The sequence below is a fragment of the Strigops habroptila genome, chromosome 2, assembly GCF_004027225.2.
Source record: "Strigops habroptila isolate Jane chromosome 2, bStrHab1.2.pri, whole genome shotgun sequence".
NCBI classification, from domain to species: Eukaryota; Metazoa; Chordata; class Aves; order Psittaciformes; family Psittacidae; genus Strigops; species Strigops habroptila.
In genome coordinates this window covers 69,286,338-69,309,498 of record NC_044278.2, presented here as the reverse complement: position 1 = coordinate 69,309,498, position 23,161 = coordinate 69,286,338, and the positions used below count along the sequence as shown (strand labels likewise).

General features: G+C 37.9%; 1 protein-coding gene across 4 annotated transcripts in view; it reads left to right on the top strand.

Annotated features, from left to right (window-relative positions):
* Positions 1–23,161, top strand: part of PCCA (propionyl-CoA carboxylase subunit alpha) — a 277,569-nt gene that overhangs the window by 214,957 nt on the left and 39,451 nt on the right. For all 4 annotated transcript variants that reach the window (XM_030476424.1, XM_030476421.1, XM_030476422.1 and 1 more), the window contains one exon: positions 3,188–3,241. In XM_030476424.1, the coding sequence (XP_030332284.1) occupies positions 3,188–3,241 (54 nt within the window). The remainder of the gene's footprint in view (positions 1–3,187; positions 3,242–23,161) is intronic.

Here is a 23,161-nt window from a genome sequence, read left to right as displayed (position 1 = left end):
ATGCATAAGCATTTTGTTTGCATATACATAGCATATGCAGTATAGCATACTGTAACCTGTGCGTGTAAAAATACATATAATATTTATGTAACACACCCATTTGACAGCTTTGAGACTGCAGATGGATTTTTTGAAGTTGTGATTTTTTTTTTTTTCAGATTTGATTTAGCTTGTTACTTTCATAAAAGGGGAAAAAAAATATACTTTTAACTCATATTATGCTAATTAAGTTAGTCTGAAGCTCTATCAGTTGAATCAACCAGAAGAGCATCGGATGTATCTGAGGTTGTGTAACTGATGCCAACAATGTAATTTTACTGAATTGGCAGGTAAACATGCAGTGACGTTTTGTCTTTGTTCAAATGGTAGATTTCCCTTGCTTTTCAGTGTAAACCTCCCAGTAAATAATTCACAGTTTATTAGGAAAATAATAACAATGCATGTAATTAGCTATTCTCTTTTGTTACCTCTATTTGATTACTTTCCTGCTATCACATGCAATATGAAACCATCTATTATGAGGTATAGAATATGGAAATATCTAAATTTACAAGAGAAACTGGAGACTGGTCCTTTTTCTAAAGAGGTGAAAAATAAAAAAAAAATAATTGTTAACCGTGTCCTTTCATTTTCTTGAAAACATCAATTACATTTACAAATCCCAGAAACACAAGCCCACCAGTGGAACAGAAATAACTCCTTTCAATATGCTTCAAAAAATCTAATCACATCTAACAGCTGAAATTTATTTACAACTGTAATTTGAAACATTAATTATGATAATGTGCTGACTTCTTTTGTAACATGGTTCTCAAAAGCCTGATGGTTCTCTTTTTGGTCTTGATGTAACATATGTTTTGTGACTTAGAGAATTTCTCTACCTTTCTTTCTTGTTTTTGTTTTTCTGAAATATACCCAGAAGGGAAATTTCTTTTTCTCCTCTGTTTGTTAACTATTTTCCTCACCTTCCCTATTTTTCTTTTTTTTTTTTTTTTGCATCTCAAGACTGGCTGTGAATTCAAGAGATGGATTTTAGTGCTTATACTGACTCCTATGCTATCAAAAACTAAATGTAATGCTTTGCATTTTGGACAGGGCAAACAGTAGCAGTAAGGATTTACTATACAGTGATACCAGTGCACTTCAACAGTGTCAGAGAAGGCTGCTCATATCTTTGTCTTGTCTTGATACTGTGGCTTTAGAAGGTGCCTTCTTGATATAGATATATGTTTGGCTTTATTAAATTGGTTATTAAATTGTTTTTTAAAGGGCTTGATTATTACTGTGCTAGCTTATTTAGTTGTGAGTAAAGAGAATCTGGGTGAGGAGATACTTTAATGATTTTGTTTTCAGTTGTGAAAAATAAGTCAGGTTGTCAAGATACCTGGCTTTACTTTGAAAGCCTTTAAAGAAAATTACAAAAGGGCTCTTTTTCTGTTTTGTTTTGTTTTGCTTTTTAGGTTGTGTTTTTCTATGTGACGGGGAGATTAGCCAAAAAAATGGAATTTTTATTAGGACATGAAAAGGTCTCTAATGACCCTTGAAAGCGGACAAAAGGGTAGCACAATAAGTGACAGAACTCTAACGAGGGTGGAGGGCATTCCAGGAAAAAAAGAAATTAAATCCTTTAATTTTTTTCAGCTTGCCATTTTCTGACAGCTTATCAAGTGGTTGGGACTTGTTTGTTTTGGCATGAAGTTCATTCATTGTAGGCAGCCGGTACTTTGTTCTTCTTTGTGGTTTCCAAAACCTGATTGTGTTTATCCTAGACTGTGGGAAAAGTGTATATTCCTGTTTCCTTTATAAAAGTAAACGTCAGGTTTTGTATGAAATTTTATTTCCCATATTTTCCATTCCGTTAATCATTATTGTTGAAATATGTCAGGCTTTGGCACATCATCCTTTGTTTTCATATGATTGTACAGATTGCAGTGTCAGTGTGTGACCTGTTAAGTCAAAAAATAAGCATGTTTGGGCTGCAGTAATTATTACTTCATAAAGTGTAGCTGAGGAACATGCACCATTATTGTAAAGAGACCAGAATTTAATTTATTGCTATTAACATTGTTTTGGAGGATATCTATCTATTGTTGTATAGCACTTTCTCACTTAGTCTAGACAAGACAAGGCTAAAGGGAGCCGTGATAATGGCTCCTCACATACCTGTAGGTAGCTGTAAAAAGAAAGGGAATAATTTGTGTTTCCTGTCTGCGATGAAGAAGAGAATTAATGTGCTGCAGCTGCAGTAAAGGGTTATTTTAGTCATATTAGGAAAAAACTTCCTAATGATAAGAATGCTGAACACTGGGATAAAATGCTTAGGGAGCCCTGTTCCTAGGATTCGTTGTCTTTAAAATGCCAAAGATCTCTGTGCAGCTCTTTGCAGTTTATACTCACCTTCTCAAATCTGTGCTTCTCTACTCATATGTACATTGTGTAAGTATTAGGGCTGTGTTCTGTGACAAGGGTCCTGATTTTGGGTCTATATGTGCTGTAATTTAACAGCAGGAAGAAAAAGGGAGAAAAAACTTTTCATGTTGAAGGAAGAGATGATTCACAAGAAGAAAGAATTCTTTGTGTTTTGCATATTTAGATGATGGATAATACGGTGTTAAATCAATAACATATTTTCTTTTGCATTGTTCTGTGGCTTACTGACAATGTAATATTTGAAGACTGTTTAATAACTTCAATCAACTCCTGAACCACAGTAGGTGACCAGACATTTCATAAGGTCATTTTTTTTTCCTGTTTTCAAAGTAGCATCATTGGAGGTTTGCGTTTTAAAAAGAGATTAAAATGTCTCTCATTAGGAGAGAATGAAGATAATACTAAATGTGAGTAACAGGAATACAGAATACGTTTAGAGATGGCAGAAGCCTCATTAATCATGACATTCATCTTTCTGCAAGCCCAAGGTTGTTCTGTGTTGTACTTGGCCATATTTGTTTTCGTTGTTCTTCAAAATAAGTTTTATTGAGTTGACTGAAACAAAACCAAAATGTGAGCTGAAGTACGAATTAAACTTCTGGTACTGAAACTATTGAAGGAAATTATTTTATCTGTTTTATGTATAGATTTGTGTACTCAATTAGTTTTGATTACAGTGATGTGACACACAGAAAACTCAATGGTTTCAAATTCTGGGGACATTTCTAGTCACTTTTTTCCTCTGTTTTTTTTTCAGCGGCTTTCTCGGAATGCCTCTGGAGATACAAGCATTCAGTTTCTAGGCACAGTGGTAAGTATGTATAACTGTCAAGACTGATAGTGGTAGAAAAGTATAACGTAAACAGCAAATAGGTAAATTACACTGGCGCACATTTACGCTTGTCTTGTGAAGGTTAATATTATGTGTAAATATGCTGAGCTTAACAGGTGAATTTAGGCAAATTTCTGAAGCTAACTTCCAAGGCACAGTGCACAGTGTCTGCATTCCACATTTCAATTGATTCAAGTCTGCCTCTGTTTCATTTACAAGGGATTTAATAGTAACTGGTTGAAGACTTGTAAGCTTATTGCAGCACATTCAGGTTTGATCCACATCAGGATCAAACCCACTCTTCCCTGTCACCTCAACTTTATGATCACTGTTGCTTCACCATACCATGTACTCTCATGTCTCAGAGGTGGGTCAGTAACTGTCTCATGAAAACACTATTTAGTAATGCAAAGTGTTCGATCTCTCTCTAACCATATTTAGTAGCTCTGTAGTTCTCCAGATTTCGTTTGCTGGAGAGAAGTATGCCTAATATGCTAATCAGATTTTATACCATTAGAGAGAATTTACTCAATAAAGTTGATTTGTTTTTTCATCTGCTATTATTTGCATCAGTCGTACAATACAAAAACTAGAGTTTCGTGTTAGGTGACAAATGCTTATAAACATACATGTGATTGATGGCAGCTTCCAATTCCATGATTTGAATAATTAAAATGTATTCATTGATATTGAATTTTTCCAAGTTCGTGGAAAAATTAATTATCAATGCGCCTAAAATGGTTCTGAAAAGGAATTGAAGTATCCTCTAAAGTAAGTTGTCCTGATTGCTGCCAACAGGTTTCACTGTAGTGACATTAACAGTGAAAAGCCTAGGATTTAAACGTTCCCTTTAGAATTTAGTCCTAACGTCTCTGCACACTATATGTTTAGGACAAAAGTAGATTAACATTGTATATTGATAATGCTTTCATTCTACTTGTGATTAGTTCTTCTACAAGTCCTATAAAGCCATTTTTTGGGAGGTATAACATGGTAAAAGTAAACTCAACAAGAATACCCAAGACTTGCATTTTGTCTTTTAGAGATTAAATGTGCCCCTAATATTTTTTTCTTCTATAAATATATCTCTATATATACATCTCAATATGTTTGTCCTATTCAATATCAAGCAAAGGGGCAGTTACAAAGAAGACATAAACGAAAAATTTTGTTCCGCACAATTGTATTTGTAATGATGCTTCAGCTCTGGAGTTGCGTCCTGCGTATGCAAGATTGCTGCTAGCTCATTGATCTATTAGTCTTTGTGTGTGAAGAAAATAATTACTCTAAGTAGATAAGATGTAATCACAGATGCATCTTGATAATACTGAAAAGATTTTAGTCGATCCCCTGTAAGCGGGTGCTGTAGCAGAGAAAATTCTGACTGTGTATTTAGTGACATTAAAAATTAAATTTGTTGTTAAGTTAGATGTAAAAATGTTTCGTAGGAGTGCCCTGGAGTCTCACTTAGACTGTAGCTTTTGTGCTGGGCCTTGTGCAACAGTAAAAGAAGACAAAAGAGGGTACACTATTGATGTGCTTTCAGCTTTAAAAAAATGATGATGAAACAGCTAATGGATTGTAATATATATCAGATCTTACTGACTAGCCTGTGTGTGTTTATTGCTTCCTAGTTATTTTGGGAAATCAAGTATGTGATTACAACTAATAATCCTCAAGAGGACTAAACAGAAAAGGCTGTAGTACTCTATCCACATATATTTTTTATTTAATATAAATTATGCATATGTCTTGCTGATCAAACCCAGAGAGAAAACTCCAGTAAGCAGAGTAGAGAAGCAGTAATGAAGTCTGCTTCCCAGGGTTTGCTCTGATACCAGTTTTCCCATAGAATCCAACCCAGAGTCTGCACCTGTGTTCCTAACAGATCCTCTAGCCTACTGTCTTCTTCCTTTCCCATAAGTTCTTTTATATAATTTGTCCTTCACTCCTTGAACTCTTCTAATTTCAACTAAATACACTCAGTTTAGGTAATGGAGGGGGAGAAGGATGGGTTTTCTTTACAATGCCTACATGTATAGATACACAGTCTATGTGTGTGTATCTGTGTGTGTGTGTACACATACACAGATGTAGATGTTCAAAGACATTTAATAAAATCATCTTAATGAAGGTCCTAAAAATACATTTTGGACTCACCATTACGTCTCTTACTAAAGTTTTGCTAACATAGAAGTGCAGTCAAGATAGTAAGTGTTTGAAAGGAATATTTAGCAGCAAGAAACTCTTTATTGCTCATCATTATTATAATGAATTGTTATCGGTGTAATAAACAGCTCTTGAAATTATTGCTCTACTCTTTTTCCATAGTAGGAAATGTTAGGGATAGCTTTGAGCATTCTGTGTTACCTTTGATGAGGGCAGAAGTTAGTGGCACATCAGTGGTGGCAGGCAGCATGGTGCTACTTAGTGTACACACTGCTGACCTGTCCATCAGAACTAATTTTTAGAACCAGCTGATCAGGAGTAAACAGGAGCTTGTCAGGAGGGCACCAGCTTCGATAAATGGCTTCACTTGATTTTTTGTCATTGGATGGTAGAAACAATTCTGCTACTGGTTTTTGATAAAACACAAGCCCCTGCTTCAGGAAGCCAGCTGACACTGAGAAGTGAAAGGTATACCTCTCTGTTAGAAACCTCCTTGCTGTCCCAGTTAGCTAGATGAAGGACAGAGACAGAGAAAACTACACTGCAGCAGTAGGACAACAGTTTAATATGAATTTTGCTGTAGATCATATGGTAAATATTTGGAGAATAAGACAAATGTTTCTTTCAATAACATGTTTCTGTTATTTTAGAGGAGAACAGGAAAAATCACATTGCTTTCCCCAGTGGAATCATAGCTTTGAGTGTACATTTGTTAGCATTATTTGGAGGTCTACATGGGTTTGTAATATTTTTGCTTCTGATCATGAGTAGAAATTCTTTGCTACTTGAGCATGTCTCTTCAAATTGTAGTGGCATTAGATAGCTTATTTTCTCCAAATTGTTTTTTGGTAGTGGATTATAAGTCTCAAATCTGATATAGGACTCATGCTATTGGCGGATGTGCAAGGATGTTTCTGCCTGAGGAGGAAGCAACCTTTAGCTGTAAGAAATAGTTATTGCATAGGAAACTACTCTGATTTGGTTTAATCTTCTTGGAATAATAAAATTTTGAGTCCAGATTAAATTATTTCAGAACAGATCATGGGTTATTGCTGTAACTGAAATTTTACAAGAGTTTTCACTTATTTTTCCTCTCTGATGAGCATGACTAGATATCACATACTGATGGAGTCTTGCTATTCTGCCAGTTTATGCTAAAACTATTCAGATAGTGTATTTCATACTGTTACCATAACACCAAGGAATCTTACTGTGCTATATATTGTACAAAGAAAAAGAAAACAAGACAATACATGCTTCAGGTTAATGTCCAAAACTGTGCCCAAAAGCAAGAGTACCAGGCAACAAGGAGGCAATCATTTATGGATTGTCTCCTGTGTGTAGGCAGCTCACAGAAGTAGGTTAGTAACAAATGTAGAATCACAGAATCATTTAGGTTGGAAAAGACCCTCAAGATCATCGAGTCCCGCCGTTAACCTGGCACTGCCAAGTCCACCACTAAACCATGTCCCTAAGTACCACACCTACACATATTTTGAATACCTTGAGGAATGGTGACTCCACCACTTCCCTGGGCAGCCTGTTTCAATGCTTGACAAATGTTTTGGTGAAGAAATTTTTCCCAATATCCAGTTTAAACCTCCCCTGGCCCAACTTGAGGCCATTTCTTCTTGTCCCATTGCTGGTTACTTGGGAGAAGAGACCAACACCCACCTTGCTACAACCTCCTTTCAGGTAGTTTTAGAGAGCAAGAAGGTCTCCCCTGAGCTTCCTTTTCTCCAGGCTAAACAATCCCAGTTCCCTCAACTGCTCCTCACAGGACTTGTTTTCTAGACATAAAGATCGATATGAAATAGAAACATAAAGATCTATAGCAAAATACAAACGTCTATACACAGAGTTTCTGCTTATGCCTCTGCGGTTCAAAAACCTGTGTGTTTGAGTAGTCTTTTCAAAGGACCAAAGTCCATCCTTCATTCCTCTTTGTAGTTTTCTGTCGTGTCTCTTGTCTCTTTGTTTCACCTTCTGTTCTCTTATGTTAGAGGAATGTTTTTTGCTGTCCACCAGTAGCCCAAATTTACTGGTTATTCACGCCTCTGTCAGATGGACTTCAGCAGTAAAATAGATCTGGACACTAAGAAAGCTGCATAGAGAACTACAAATTATTATGGAAGCATTAAACTTATTTTAGACTATGGGTAGTGGCCTCTGTGTAGAATTTTGAATAAAGAGATACTGTCTATATGTTTGGATAGTGAGTAGCCTAGCTCCATCACAGCCATAACAGCTTTGGGCTGCAGGCCATGATTAACAGCAAAGTTCTGCTGGTGGAACACTTTCCTCAAAAGAGATAGTCCCAGACAGTGAAGAGTCCCCAGCCACAGTGGAAAATTTCACTATAATCTGCTCATCATTCATGCCATTTCTTTGATCTTCTGTTCTCTAACATCACAGCATTGACAGAGAGAAAAACACTTACTTCTTTCCCCTGGGGAAGGATGAAAGAACATAGATGTGACAGATGTTAGTCATGTTGCTCAGTATATTACTTGACAATGTTCCTTCAATGGTGAACACAATGTATGAACCGATGTGGAACAAAGTGGAATTGCTCTGGCCTATGAATAAAGCCATCTTTAGGTGCTTCTGAGTTTCCTAACACTCTCTTCTTGGTTCAGACTTCTTATTGGAGGTCTTTCGATTGCTTCACTCTTATCCCTGATGAAGTGCTTTTTGCCACCTTTGATTTACAAAACATTTGAAGTGCTACTGTGGATGCTTATGCTCTTTATTAGCTTGTTAATGCTACACTTGCTGTTCTTCAGCCTTTTTGCAGACCCATTTAAAACGGTCCAGAGACCTACTGCTGCGACCAGATCTTGAAACTCCAGGTTGAGAACACTGGATTTAGGAAAACTAGCCTCTTGTCATGCCCTAGCCATGTTTTTTATCACAGTTGGCTGATGTTCTAGTAGTTATTGTCGATGACTTTTTGATTCTTCTTTCGCTACTTCCATATAGATTGGTAAAAGGATGTTTCATGCACATTCAGGGTTATCAGTTACATATGTTGTTCATGATGTTTTTTAGAAATGGAGAGCTTTACCTAGAGGCACTCCTCAAAATCTTTGCCTTTGCTCCTGGCTTATTGCATATTCATAATTTATGTATCTGAGTTTATCCTATGAGATGTAGGTCAGTATAGTAACTTTACTTCTCACTGCTGATTCCCCTTTCTGCTCCCTCCTGCCATGACTTGTCTGCTTTTGCTTCAACAGCAAACTTCCAATTTTCTGTCTCATTACTGAGGCTTACAAATTGTCGTGGAACTTTTCAGTCTGTATATAATCTTATCAGCTTTCAGACAGTTCCCTCCTCCTTTTTACTTTGTCTCTGTATTTTCACAAAGACAAATTAAATATCAATAAAGATGGAAGCTTTGACTGTATGAGTCTGATTTAGCTCACAACGACAAATGTTTAACAACCTGCTTCTTTCACCCTTACAAATCACTGCAGTTCTTAACAGGTTTTCTTTCTTTCTGCTTTTCTTTCTATATGTGACACTTCTGAAACTAGATAGTGAAGATTTATGCAGACTTTCAAACACTGGTTGAAAACGTGCAGAGGTTACAAAGGTTATATTTATTGGAACAGGTAGAGTATTAACCACAAGAAAATAAATATAGTCCAGTAGGTGTTTATTTTGCAAGCTAATGTCTTCATTTTAAATGTTTTGGTGTTTTTCTTTTTTACTCTTCACTTCACAAGCCTTAAGATTAGGATCACTGCTGATCTAAATGGAATTCTGCTGTCGTACTGATTTTGTTCTTTTCACCCAGTTTTGGAGGCACTGCAAACCACAGTGCTTCTAGTAGTAGAGCTATTGTCAGTGGCTTTTTAATAGTGCAGAAGGTCTCACTAGGAGAAACGTGCAGTTGTTTCTGGAAGCATTAACTTCCACAAGACCCTTTTGAATATGGGTGGTGAGAATCCTGAGGCTGGCTATGAGCTGCTGCAGTACTATGCAGAAAGTGGATAATTCATGCAACAAGGATTTCACTTGTGGAAGTAGTGATACTTTGTCCCATTGTTGGGACTTGACAGTGAGAATTGCTCCAGTTGACACGATGTGGATGATTGGGTCACACAGCTACATATGCTGTTCTCATTTCAATTCTGTTATATATTTCTATGTTTTAAAGCAGAAGGTATAGTGATTACATTAAAGCTGTCCAATGGAGGAAAGCTTAAATGCACCTGAGAGATTTAGAAATACTGGTGTTATCAAAAGCCATGTCCTAAGATCACTTAGATTATTTTTGGAATCTTGCTCAGGATTCCTTTGGAAAGTGAAATAGAAGCGTGCTCTGAATTCGGAGTGTGCTCTGAATTTGGCTTCTGCGACTCAAAAGAAGCCAGAAGTGCCATAAGTTCCCACAGAACAATTTCCTGTAGTCTTTGCCTGAGACCTCCTTGAGTGAGAAGTGGTAGCGTCCAGGTGAAGCTGAAGCTTATATGTGTTTGCTGCGTGGCGAGTGTGAACATGCTGGCTGGCCAACTGGCTGCTGCCATATTTTCCTCAACTGGAGTATGGATTTAGGTCTCTTGTTTCCTTAACACAGCCAGTGCTCTTCAGAAGGTTTGTGGAAATATTGTTATGGTTTCTACAATACTTAAAGGTAGTTTGACTTACCTACCTTCAAATTTGGTTGAAATTGATCAACAGGTTAAAATAGGGTACAAATGGGATAAGTAGATGAAATGAATTGGGAGGCAGAAACCTGGATTGCAAGCCTTGCTTTCTTACAACACCAGACTGGAAATGGGCTATTACATTTAGATTCTAACATTTTGCTTTTTATTTGGTAATCTTTTAATCTTGGCCATTTCTTCCATTTTCAATTAAAGTTTTAATTTGCAGAAAAAAATTGTGTGATAACATCATAAGTAGGTCAATATTCCCATAAACATCCTTAATGTTGGTGGATTCTGTAGTGCATGTGCTATCTTTAGTATAGTAGGCTTTGCTTATGATAAATTATGCCCCTTATGCCTTGTAAATAAGCAAATGAAAAAAAAGGATATTTCATTTTCCATACTTCATTTTGACAAGTTTCTTTTTTATTGAGTTCAGTAATGCTTTAAGGACAAGGGCTGAACTTCTTTGGTTAGCCTGTTACTTTTTGGAACACAAGTGGACAGGCTGGGTTTAAACCATGACAACAGGTTACCCAAAGGTAACTTGAGTGATTTCCCTCAGTAGACTAAAAATTCACCAATGTTGAAATGTTTTTAACTGTATCAAGACTCTTTTCTCATAGTGTAGATCTAGTGTTTTCTTCTGAAGATGATATCCACTGCCAAGTAATAAACATATGTGTAGCCCATGTTTCTAAACAGCTTTTTTGATGGCTCCAACTTTGGCATATACCCAAGAACTGTTTAGGGGGTATTAATTCATATGGCTTTGAAGCTTAACCAGGAATTTCAATGAAACAAAGGCATGATGAATTTAGTAAAACTAATTTAAGTCTCTGAATGTAAATTTTAAATGAAGTTTTTATTGATGATAATAAATATACTTTGTTTCTCATTAGTCTTCTAAGCTTCAGTGGTAATACCAGTAAAATAAACATGTTTTACAAAGATTTAACATTAAAAATGCTATTAATATGACCCTTGGTACACCAGCACAATTAGATTTCAAAGTGAGCATTTAGGATGTAACAGCGATTAATGACAACCATCGAAAACAATTTTGAACTCCATCAGTTTAACTCAGGAGGGTAAACTTAATATGATAATTTATCTAGTTGAATTGTATCAGCTTAGCAGGAAAGTATGCAAATATGTGACCCTTACCTAGAATCTAAATGGATGCTGTGCTGATAGATTTATCAGTTCCATTAAAGAACTTTAGGGAACTTTGGAATTTCAGCAATTGTTCCCTTGGAGGCTGAAAACCAAACCTGATCTCATACTGGGACCATTCTGGTCTGCATATTTCCATAATTTGCCTTTGCTACTAATATGACAGCAAGACGCAAATAACTGTTTCTAATAATATCAAATGGAGTTGAGGAGGACAGCATTTTAATGTAGTAGAAGACCTCCCCGTGGGGTTGTTATTGCCACTATAGAACAGCAGTTACACAGTTGCAACAATAGTCTCTTAATTGATTCGTTTAATTAGCAAGAGATGAAGCTTGTGCTGCATCTTGTCATCTGTTATCACGGGGGCGGCTACAGGGAGAATCTTTGCATTTGTCACTCTTTATGGTCGGGTTTAAGTAGAGTAAAAGGAAACTGCCAAACACATTTGAGCTATAGAGGTGAGTGTTAGGAAGAACGTTTTGTGAGTGTGCTTCCACTCAGGTTTGCAGTGTGTGGACACGTCTGGTTTAAGCATCAGGGTGGTTTCTGGAGTAGCATTTATGACAAAGCATTGTTTTAGTGGGGGAAAATCTTAATCCAGCGATGCTGGGTATTTCTAACCTAAATATGCAAATCTAAGTATTATAGGAATGGTGGATTATTTGGGACATCACTATTATAGACTGGATTTACTTGGAAGAAATAGGGTCAGATTAGTGAAACCAGCCATCTGCCTTGTGATTGCTTTTTTGTGGCATTTTTGTTTCCCAACTAGGTAAACAATGAGTTATATGAGCACATGGTCCATGGTAGGAAGCGTGTGTAAAAGAGGGACTTTCTTTGTGGTTGGTTTTCCCCAGAGCAGTTATAAATACAGATACAGTGCTTGCTTCTGGGAGATGAAGTAATTTTTTACTCAGATCTATTTTATTTACATTTTAAGGGTATGTAAATAAATATATTTCGAAGGCATGTAAATATATCGGGAGCTTCAGTTTCATTTTTCTTCTCTCCTTGGCTTAGTTTTGTCTTCTGTTCAAGGTTATTCTTCCTTATGGAAGGAAATATTTCTAGAGGAGGACAAACTTCTTGTTAAATGCTAATTAAGAAAATGAAGGTTACGTTGGCATATTTCCATTGTCATAGCACTGACCTAAAATAAGAGATCTCTTACTAATCTGAAATAAATTAGAGGGGGAAGCAAGTGATTCTGTGCATGTGAAACACTTGTAATGTCTTCTCCTGCTCTATTTTTTTAGATGACTGTTCTTTGTGTTTTTTTGTTTATTTGTTTTTATTTTTCCATTTCTGTGCTGTAGTGTTGGACATGCCATCTAATTTTGGAATATGATGGTGCTGTCAATCTGTGTAGCTAAGGGACAATGTGCTGTTAGAGAAGGCATCTTTTTTAGGACAATTTAAACAGACATTTAGCCCACTTATCATTAAAGTTCCCATGGTAATTTCCACAAGGTTCTGAGATCGCTTCATATTCTGAGAGTCTTGGCCAAAGTCCACTTTGTGTAATTACCTTCTGTCTGCACAAATCCCTAATGCAATTTTAGATGTGTTTGGTATTTTTCACTTCCTGTCCTAAATAGTGAAAATATTGCCACACAGTGCTCATAATTACTGTGGGTTATATTCTAAGTTCAAATAAAAAGATTCCTGTAAAATTACCTTAGTGATTTTTGGTTGCCATTGTTAAAACACCAGAATATGTGAGAAAAGATGAGTAAACAGTAGGATATGTAATTAAATTCACATACTGATGAAGTAACTCAGATTTTTTGACTTTTCTGTTTCATTGTATTCGCTATGAGCTAAAATATCTCTACTGCTAGGACCATCGCTGAGGGAAAGTCAACTCTCAGACCATGTCAGAGGTCAAGCTTAACACACTGCACGATGCTTTGAAGCAGGTAGGAAGGCGGCGTGGGGCTTTAAGTGCTGTCATCATGTGCTCAGTTGGCTTTTACTTGTGTTCCATACTTTTTTTGTTCCTACAGCTGAAACCGTTGCCTGTGCATTTGTTTCTTAACTAAAACCGATTTCAGTTCCTTTTTCTATATGCCTTTCATGGGCTCCAGAGTATGTGTTCAACCATGCTGTCTTAAAAATGGTCTGCTTCTGTGTTGTCTCTTTTGATAGAATTTATTGCCTTATACTAGAAGTTCAGTCCTCCTGTTTTCATCACCAAAGCGTTATCTTACTTTGTTGTATGCCATGTCAAATCTTTTTTCTGATACTTCATTTCTACTTTCTAGTCATCGGTTTTTTGATTTTTCTGCCATAGTTATCTCCTTCGTATTTTTTAAGGTTGCTTCTCTTGTGCATTTCCTGTGTCAGGGTTTTTTAGGCGTCCTTGGTTTTTTGCTAGAAAGATACATGGGTCGAGAAGAGAGGTACTACTATTAATCTGACATGAACTTTCATGTTTTTCTGTAAGTAGCATTTAGGAAAAGAGTGAGGATAAGAATGAAGTATAGAAAAATTGCTATCCATCAGCAAGTCATACAGGGGCAAGGAACACCATGGATTCTTGTAAGACAAAAGTCTTTCCTTTGTGCCTATTATGTATCTTACATTATCTGGGTCCAGTTTATTCATTGCATGTAAGATCTAATAGCAGCCTTCAATCAATATTTTGAAGCTCTGCAATTTTTTCCCAGTGTTCATTTAAGGCTTTATGCAAATAACGGGAATATACTATGCAGGGACAGTTTATTTCACTTTTTTAGGAACTAAGCTTTCGTACAGATTCTTTTCTGTGTAAAGTACATTGGAAATTATGCTGAAGATCTTGTGCATCCCTGCTTATCTGCAGGGTAGCAGTCCACACTGCTGAAAACACTCGTACTGGTACAGGCAGCCTTCGTCTGCTTTTCATTCATGCCATTTGATATTTATAGCCCTTGCCCATAGTAAGGTGAAGGGCAGAGCGGTTGCAGTAGAAAGTATCATGCTTGTGTGACCATCTCCCAAACACCAGTCTTATGTCTTGGAGAGGTGCCATGTTGGCAGGGTGCACAGGAAGTATTCGCATAGCAAATAGTGTTATGAGCAGCAGAACCACAACAAGGTTCTTCCTGCATCTAATGATAATTGTTGGATTGGGGGGGAGGGAGGGAGAAAAGGAAGGTCAGGGCAATGTAGATGAAAAGGAAAGGCCCTCGCTATTGTAAGGACAGTGAAAACAAACTGCTCTTGTGCCAGGGAGCTTCAATGTATGTGACACAGCAGCACTGAATGGGACACGGGAATATTCCATTGAGGCCGAAAAGCCCTGTGGGTAGGAAAACTCTGCTGATGTCCTGTGTTTCCACTGCTACCTCCTTATCCTCCCTACTTCAGAGTCATTTCTCCTCACATGCCCTCAGAACCAGCTCTTGCTTTATTCTTTGATGTCAGTGATTTCATATGAGGAAAAACAAAGATGTTTGAGTTTTAAAATACTTACATTAGTGTTCTGTTACAAGTCTTTGGGCGTTCCTTGTTTTTTTGTGAGGGTTTTGTGTTATTTTGTTTTTTTCTTCCTAGGTTTATCTTTTAGTTATAAAAGAGCCGCAGGGAAGCCCTCCCTTAGCCTTCTAAGTTCCAAGCCCACTGTTAACATTTAACAAATACTCAGCAAGCAGAACAACCCAATGTGGTCGCTGTACCTAAGCCAGATCTTGACACTACATCAAGAAGATCACAGCTACATTTTGAAAGGCATCTGTCCCGCAGCCTGTTTTTGACACATTGTCTTAGAAAGAGTCAAAAGACAATGGAAATCTCCTTGTTCGTGCCATCAAATGGTGGCTTTTATGAGGCACAAGCTGTATTCAAGTTTCCTGTAAAGCAGAAGATCCTTTCTAGAAGTTGGGAAGCATCCCAAGATGCAAGAGAGGCAGTGTTTTCTCCACCCTTAAAATGTTTCTCACCGCATTGCAGGCAAGATGAAAACCCAAGATGTTACTGTTTCCTAATTTGTCTTGAATAGCCAAATATAAATGCAATGTTACATGTGAAATAACTGTACAAACATGCTTGCAATCTTGGAGAGGCCAGACAAGACTTATAGAACATCTGAGGTTGGAAGTGACCCCCACCACCCCTTCAATGCAGGGTCTATGACAGCAGGCTGATCAGGGCTGCTTCCAGTTGACTTTTAAATATCTCTATGAACTCCACATCTTGACAATGTATTCAGCAACTTTGCAAATTCCTGTGTGTCCCCAAAGGCCTTAGAGGGCAGTGTCATAGAAGTAATATAGATGGAGAAAATCAGGACAAGCAATTCCAGGTTTGCGGTAATGCTGAGTGTAAAAGGGAGCAGTCATTCTTTACTAGAGCTTGTATGACTGCATTGAGAAGTATCCAGTTGAGGAGAGGTCAGAAGCTCAATTTCTAATCTGAAAAAGGCTGGACACTTGTGGTAGAGACATAGGCATGCAGCAGAAAGTACTGGTGGTGTTGTGGAGGTTTGAAGACCAAGAGAGCAGGTTGATGCCTCTTAACCTGTCAAAATCCATCCAGAAGGTGATGATGGAAGCTGTAGAGAAGGTTAAGAAGAGATATCACCAGAGGTGAATTGAACTCTCAAACAGGCTACCATTAGTGTGCTGAAGGAATAAAGATTTTAATAGAGGGCATCCGTAGGGTGCACAGGAAACAGAGAATCAGAGGCAGTGTCAAGCAAAGGGAATCTGTATACAAAGGAGAGGAATTCCCCTACCTGCCCACCCAGCAAACTCTTTATAACCATATCACTGTTAAATGTTTCATAGTACATGCATGGGTTTTGTAGATGTGTGCAAGTTCACCAGTTTTCTTTGAGATGGTAGATAAATTATTAGAGGGAGAAAAAGTGTGTGACTTTGAGAATCTTAGGTGCATGCCTCAATAACATGAGGGTTCACTGAGAAGGTAAAAAGTAGAAAAATTATATCAAAGCTGTCTAATTTCCCTCCATGAAGTCCACTCCTGCTCTGCAAGAATTACATTTGAACCAGCGTCAGTAACATGAGAGATGTTAGAACTTACCTGAAACATTCCATCTGAAAAAGTGTTATTCTCACTGACAGATGATCTTACGTTGTTGTGAGGCTGTGCTGTGTGCATGCGCCAAATTGAGTAGTTAGCCTCAAATTACGGACAACTCCATTCAAACTGGGAACTGGCTGCCAAAGAATTTGGATAGGCTGGGTTTGAAGAAGAGGTGCCCTGTGCTAGTTGTGTAGAGTGGAAATGTGTGTGGGGGGTCTGCACCAAGCTCTCTTCCTTGGGCTTGAAGGAAGCAGGGTGGACTCCTGTTACCCTGCAGTGCTATTCTGGGTAGTGGGAGAGAAAGGGACTGTGAAGGACATAGCGAGGCAACTACTTGAGTTGTAGTGGAGATGACAGGTCATCGGAACTCCTTTCCCTTACATAAATTTTGATGAACAAAGTAAAAAATGCCTGAGATGGAAGTCAGGCTAGAGGCTGTGATTTCTGCCTATTTTCATGTATGACAGTGTGAGATATCTAGCATGAGCAAGTCAGATGCTTGGTTTTATGCACAGACTGCAAACTGAATGGCATATATTAGTTTTTGGCTTCACTGCAGGCTGTCTTACTCTCCAGGCCATCGTGGCTTCTCAGCAGCAGGAGATGAGCAGCCGAGAAGTTCCCCTGCAGAAAAGCTTTGTACAAATGCAGCTGCTTCCTAGGAAACTCACTGCCACAGGCATGCTCAGTGTAAGGATGGGGATGAAAGGCCCAGCAGCTATTGGAGTATACCTCACTCTCTTGTGTCCAAACTAGAGCTGCTTCTCAGTACCTAAAGGATTTGTCTGTGCCTGATAGCTTGGAACTAGACCTTCAGGGCACAGTAACCCAGCTCTGTGCAGCCCTCCTGAGCTCAGCCTGATAGCGTTCTGTTTTGGTTTCGATCCATTTTTCATTTAGTGTCAGCATTTCCTTATGTAATATACAGCTAAAAGTGATTTTAAAGTACTTTGGCTTAATCGTGTTTTTGTTCCCCACCCCCATGCTTTTATGTTTGAAGGCTTCATTAGTGTCCATAACAAAGAGAGAGTAACACAGATGGTAAACATTTTTACCACAGAACACCAGCAGCGAACACCATATCACTGATTTAGGAGTCTCTGTACTGTGCTTGCTCAGCTGTATATAATCACTCTCATTTCCTTCCCTTGGGTTTCTGGCTGGCTTCAGGAGACTTTACTGGCATGTTCAGTGATGTCTCCCTGGCATTGCTGAGCTATTCATTGCTCAGTTCTCATATATGCCACTTTGTGGAGCAAGAAGCTCCATAATGGAGCTGGGTGAGCTTTTGCCTGGTGTGTTCCCTGATTTTCAGAAATGTATTTTCTTCAAATGTACGAGGCTAAAATGAAAACTCTTTTGGGTGAGGACAATATCTGCCTTAGCTGCCTGGCAGCCATAATGCTTTTGAATGCCTCCCTCATATAAAAGATAATAAACCTAAAGGACTGTGGTTAGCCTTGCCTGAGCTTTGTGGGACAGTTGCCATGGTGGAAGCTAGTGTGTGCTTGGTACAAAGCAATGATATTTTTAAAGTTTCAGTTTTCATTCTGGGAATGGTGATAGAAGGACGAATGCTATGAATAAGGCTTGTGTTGGCTCTCTGTAGTAGTTCAAATAGAGCTGTAAAAAAGTAATTCAGTTTGGTGAAGCACTTTACCAAGCCGACTGGCTGTGAGGTTCTTGTTTTATCTTCCTTTTTACTTTTCTTTGTACAAACAAAATAGCAAACTTAGGCTTTGTCTATCAAAAATGCATGTAGCTTTTCTTTTGTACTTCAGTGAGAGATAATCTCTAAATAAAATTTCACATTAGCATTCTGCTTGTAAAATAAAACAGTGTCCTTTGGGCCAGAGAAGTATTTTTTTAAGAAACAAGCATGCACTGCAGTGTGTGTAGTGGTGGCCCATTTTCGTGACTTGTTTACTGGTGTGTCTTTCATATCCAAATTCTTGGCTACAGACAAAGTATTCAAATACTTTTCTCTTTGTCAAAAAAAAGAAGATGAAAATTGTCTGAAATTGGAGCCAAGTTCACATTCTCTGGAGTACTGTTTCAGCCTCTGGGAGGACTGTCTAGTGCAGAGTAACTGAAAACTTGAGCTAGGTTTGTTTGAACAATCTAAACTTAAAGAAGAGACAGCAAAACAAATACTTTTTAATTCTTGTGCTTTTTATATTTACACTGGCGGTGGTGTCTTCCTCAGATAAAACGTTTTGATATTAAGCAGTTCCTCTAATTTTACTGGGCTCTGTTTCTTTTTATGGTAACACACACTGTGCAGGAAGGTCATTATACGGGAGAAAAAAGCTGTCAGCATAAAAGAGAAAGTTAATATTGCACATGTCTTTGTTTATGGGGTTCCAGGAATGTGTTGCAAATTGAGCCAAATGATGGCTTGAAGTGTTCTTTTTAATATGCTGGATGGTCTCTGTATGTTCTGCCAGTAACAGGTACTTCACCTTGCAGGGATAGGTTGGAAAATTATCTGTGAAAGGGTCTCCAGTATTTCCTTTGTATGTTGCTAATATTGGCTTTAAAGACCATTTATATTTTTGGTACAGGTTGGGGAAATGTGATCATTGTTACATTCAATTAACCCAACTGTGTGTGATAAGAACATTGAAATTAATAATGAAACATGTATTGGTTGTGTATGCAAAGCCAGTTTAGGTTAGTACTGGTCTCGTTGTTGCCTGGTGACTGTACATCACAGGGAGCCTTGTGAACTGCATTGGTGATTTTTTTTCTCATTTAGTATTGCATTAACATCTGTATTACAAATGACCATTCATCAATTGGTAGTTTTGTTTGAGTTCCTGAAGAAAGATGAAAGCAAATGAAGCAACTTTACATATTTTGAGTTCCATCCTCCTAACGAGTTTCATATCTGAGGTTAAACCAGAGCAAAAGAGTAAAAACCCCAAATAACTTTTAGCTTAGATAATCAGTAGTAAATTCTTTAACTGTATACCTTAGTAAAAGAAGAGTAAAACCTTGTCTTCTCTACGACAAAACTGCTGCCTTCAGTTTCTACTCGAAATGAGGTTTCCTCATGAACAGACATGGGGCTGACCAGTTGTTAACCGTTTTAGGGATTCTTGCTGAACCAGTCCTGCACAGGAGCCCTAATGACTTGGGACATGAAGGATCAAATCAACAATTAAAGGATAATAGTGAGTTGGGAAGGAAAGGGAAGAAGACTAGCCAGGAAGGATTAGCCTTAGTCAGGAACAAATTTCCTGAAATTACTCAAGCAGGTGCTTAAAGGGAGATGGGTTATTCTCTTAAGGAGCAGTTTTCATCACTGTGTGAGTTGGCTACAAGGAGGTCTGAGAGGCCAGCGAGGAAGAAATTCCATTGGGAAAGAGAAGGATACTGCCTCGTAGGGTCAGGAAGAAAGTAGTGTACTCTCAGAGGACAAGATTTCTGCTCTTCCCTGTGAGAGGCGATGTGCGTTGTACCATGAAGGAGGTTAACACACTATCCCACAGACCCTTTTCCCCTGGGAAAAAAATGAGTGTTTAAAGAGATAATGCATGTATTTTCTGTGTGTTTTCTTTGTATAATGCCACTAGATATTAAAAACAAGACTTGCTGAAAGGAAAACAACTGATAGCTATAAACTAAAGAGGCGAGTCCCACAGGGAAAACCAGCATCTTTTATTAGACCAACTGATGATGTTGGGGGGAAAAAGGCAGCACCTATGTTCTTTGCTTGTTCTCAGCTTCAGTAGGGAAGGGAGATGAAGTTTTGACTGAGGCCTTTTTACGTCCTCCGTCCCTGTACTTTGACTTGGGGGAGCTGGAAACAGTGCAAGGGACAAAGCAGACATGGGCATGGGTGAGGAGGGGGCTTGCAGTTTCTGCTCTGAAGAGTTGATATAGCATAATCTATTGGTGCAGTATGAGTATCATCTCATGAAATGGCCTGGCATTAACAGGTATTACAGCTACCTGTGTGTAGCTATTACAGCTACATGTGTTTATTAAAATACTCTCAGATTGGTTTTGTTAGCTGAAGTGTGTGCACATCTGCCTTGTGAATCAAAATGAGGATTTGGTTTTTCCATTTTTCGATGTGTTTCATTACACTGGATTCCTTTACAAGCCACGTTGGTATTTGTTTGGCTGAGTTCATTTTGGAGTTGTATGGGAATGGACACCTCAGATGCTAATTTCTGATTTTTATGCCCACTATAACACCTCCATTATTTCTTTTGGGATTAGCATTCTTTAGGCAATGGTTTTGTTCGGGAGCAATCACATTAGATTTCAGTAAAGCTGAAATTGTATGTTTTACTCTTTATAGAGTATTCATCAAAGCATTGGTGTCTATTAAACACTTCTCCCATCTAAAGGAAAAAAAGCAGAGTTTATTTGGATGTCAATGGTTTCAACATACTGCTAGCTTCCGGCCTCAATCTAAATAAAAAAGAGTGAGACCTGCAAATACCAAGTATATAAAATTCCAGCCTATTTTATTGGACAAGGAAACTCTATGTTAAAAAAGCTCTGTACTTTGAATGATTTCCAAAATATCTTGTTGGATTCAAAGTTGTGAAATGTAATTGCTTCTGCATCCTGACAGAGCCACAGGATCTGGAATGGCTTAAGAAAAGTGAAGACTGAAGGCCAGGTTTTCAGAGGCAACTTAGTCCCACTAAAATTAACGCAAGTTATGCACCTAAATGCCTTTGAAATCTGGCTCTGAGCCTGTAGTTTTTGTTGCTGTTAATACTTTGGACATTTTCTTTATGCCAGCCTTTCAGTTCAACTCAAGGAACAGGAGAGGGATTTCCTGTGTTGGTCAGCAACGTGCTGTTTAGCACTGGAGCTAACCCCAAGCGCAGGGTTGGGCAGTGCTGCTTTGGGACTCTCTCTGCATTAATATTGCTCTAGTAGAAGTCAAAGTTTAATTGCTGGTACGACATTTGACTCCATTCTGAACTACAATAAGTTCTGAAGTAAGGAGGATGTCAAAGAACAATTTGCCCTTCCCCCACCTTTTTTTTTTTTTTTTCCATCCCCTGGGTTTTGGCATTCCTCCCAAGACTTGTTTTGAGAAAAAAATATATATATCCCAGCAACATGGACATCATTGAACTGAGCTTGTGGTGTAGTCATAGTTTCATTTTATGGATAATAATACTATGCCATTTTTAAAGGGAGGAGCAGACTTAGAAAATCAGTCTGGAAAATAGCTAAAAAGTATAATTTTTTCCCCATCAAATTATAAAACTGTACTGTGCTAGCTGAAAGCACATAATGAGTAGGAAGTGAGCACTGATCTATTTGGCTCTGTCTGAACCTTCATATTTCTATTTATCTCAGTGGGAGATTTTAATATTCTACTGATGTTATTTTATATTTTGCTGACTTTCAGGTTGAGATATTGGCACTTAAAATCACGTTGACTGCCTGAATGCAAAATTGGGCTTTATGAGAATTAATAAAATCATGCTATTATGAATCTTGGCGATGGCACTAGGTGATATAAATGGTGTCTGAAAATGATGTAATGAGCTGGCTTTGCCTTTATTTCAAAGCCCTTTTTCATACACTTGAAAGGGTTTTGCAAAGGTGTATGCATATTAAGGCCCAGATTAGGCTTACATTACAAGGAGAGTATCTCTAATTGATCTAACCAACAAAGCTAAATATATGAATGCAACCTCTTTTCAGTAGATATTTTATTAATTACAAATTACTTGTGCTCAGGCCTCAGTTTGCCCTCTGATTTTCCCTTAATGCCTGCCTCCTCTCCACCGCAGTTCCAGACCATGGTTGTTGAACATGCAATGGTTTTTGCAGCTGATACAATGAGGATTGCAAAGAAGTTGGAAAGATAAGCAGAACTTGACTTAATGTTTTGGCATGTGAGGACACGTACCACTATTTGTGGTGTAGAAGAAGTGCAGAATGTGCAGTGGTACAATATGTCAGCTAAACAAACTGCAGCTCTTGTTGGCGGCTCAGTGCATGGCTGGAAAAGTGTTTTTTTAAGTAATAGCCAAGACCTTTTAATTTACTCTACAACAAAAATGCAAACAACAAAAACAACTTGCAAAAATTAATTAAATATTGTAAATTAAAAGTATATTGAAATGTGCTATGAAAATAAAACAGTTAACCTCTGAAACGTAATTGAACGATCTTGGAGATATCATAGAAATTTTTTATTAATCTCTTCAGTTTACCCTGCAAGCTCCTTATTAATTTTGTGCCTGTGTTGCCAAAGGGTGAGTTGACTCTGAAATTCAGGCTCAGATTTAAGCAGTTGGAACAAATGGGGAATTCTACTTGGAGGTGTGGAAGTAAACTGCTGAAAAATCTTCAGATAGGAAGAATCCTGAGGAAATAAGAGCCTACAGCCACCTCCTTCTCTCTTTGACTCATAGTCTTACCGACTTTTGAAGCAAAGTAATTTGACAGAGGAACTGAAGAGTTTTAATCTTATGGCTGTTGCAAAATAAATCAGCAATTTCTCCAAATAACTTCCTAGGCTTTTTAAAAGATTTGGAAATGAAACCACTGAAGTTGCCCATACAGAAAAGTGACTCCAGACTATCAACTAAACCTTAGAGCTGGTAGAACTAAATGCTGCTGACACATTTAAGGCCCTTAGGAAAGTGCTAAATTTTTATATCCACCTCCTTATCCTTGAAAGCACCTAAAATGTGACTTAAAGAGCACTTACAATACTGACATGCTTTTGTAAGTCGAGATCTGTGTAGACATTTTTATCTTGATCCATCATTTAGCAACTCTGATTATAGTTTTTTTTCCCTACTCAAAACCTATTTGAGTGAGCTCAATTGGTATAAATGTATTAGATTTATATGTAGCACAGATAAATTAA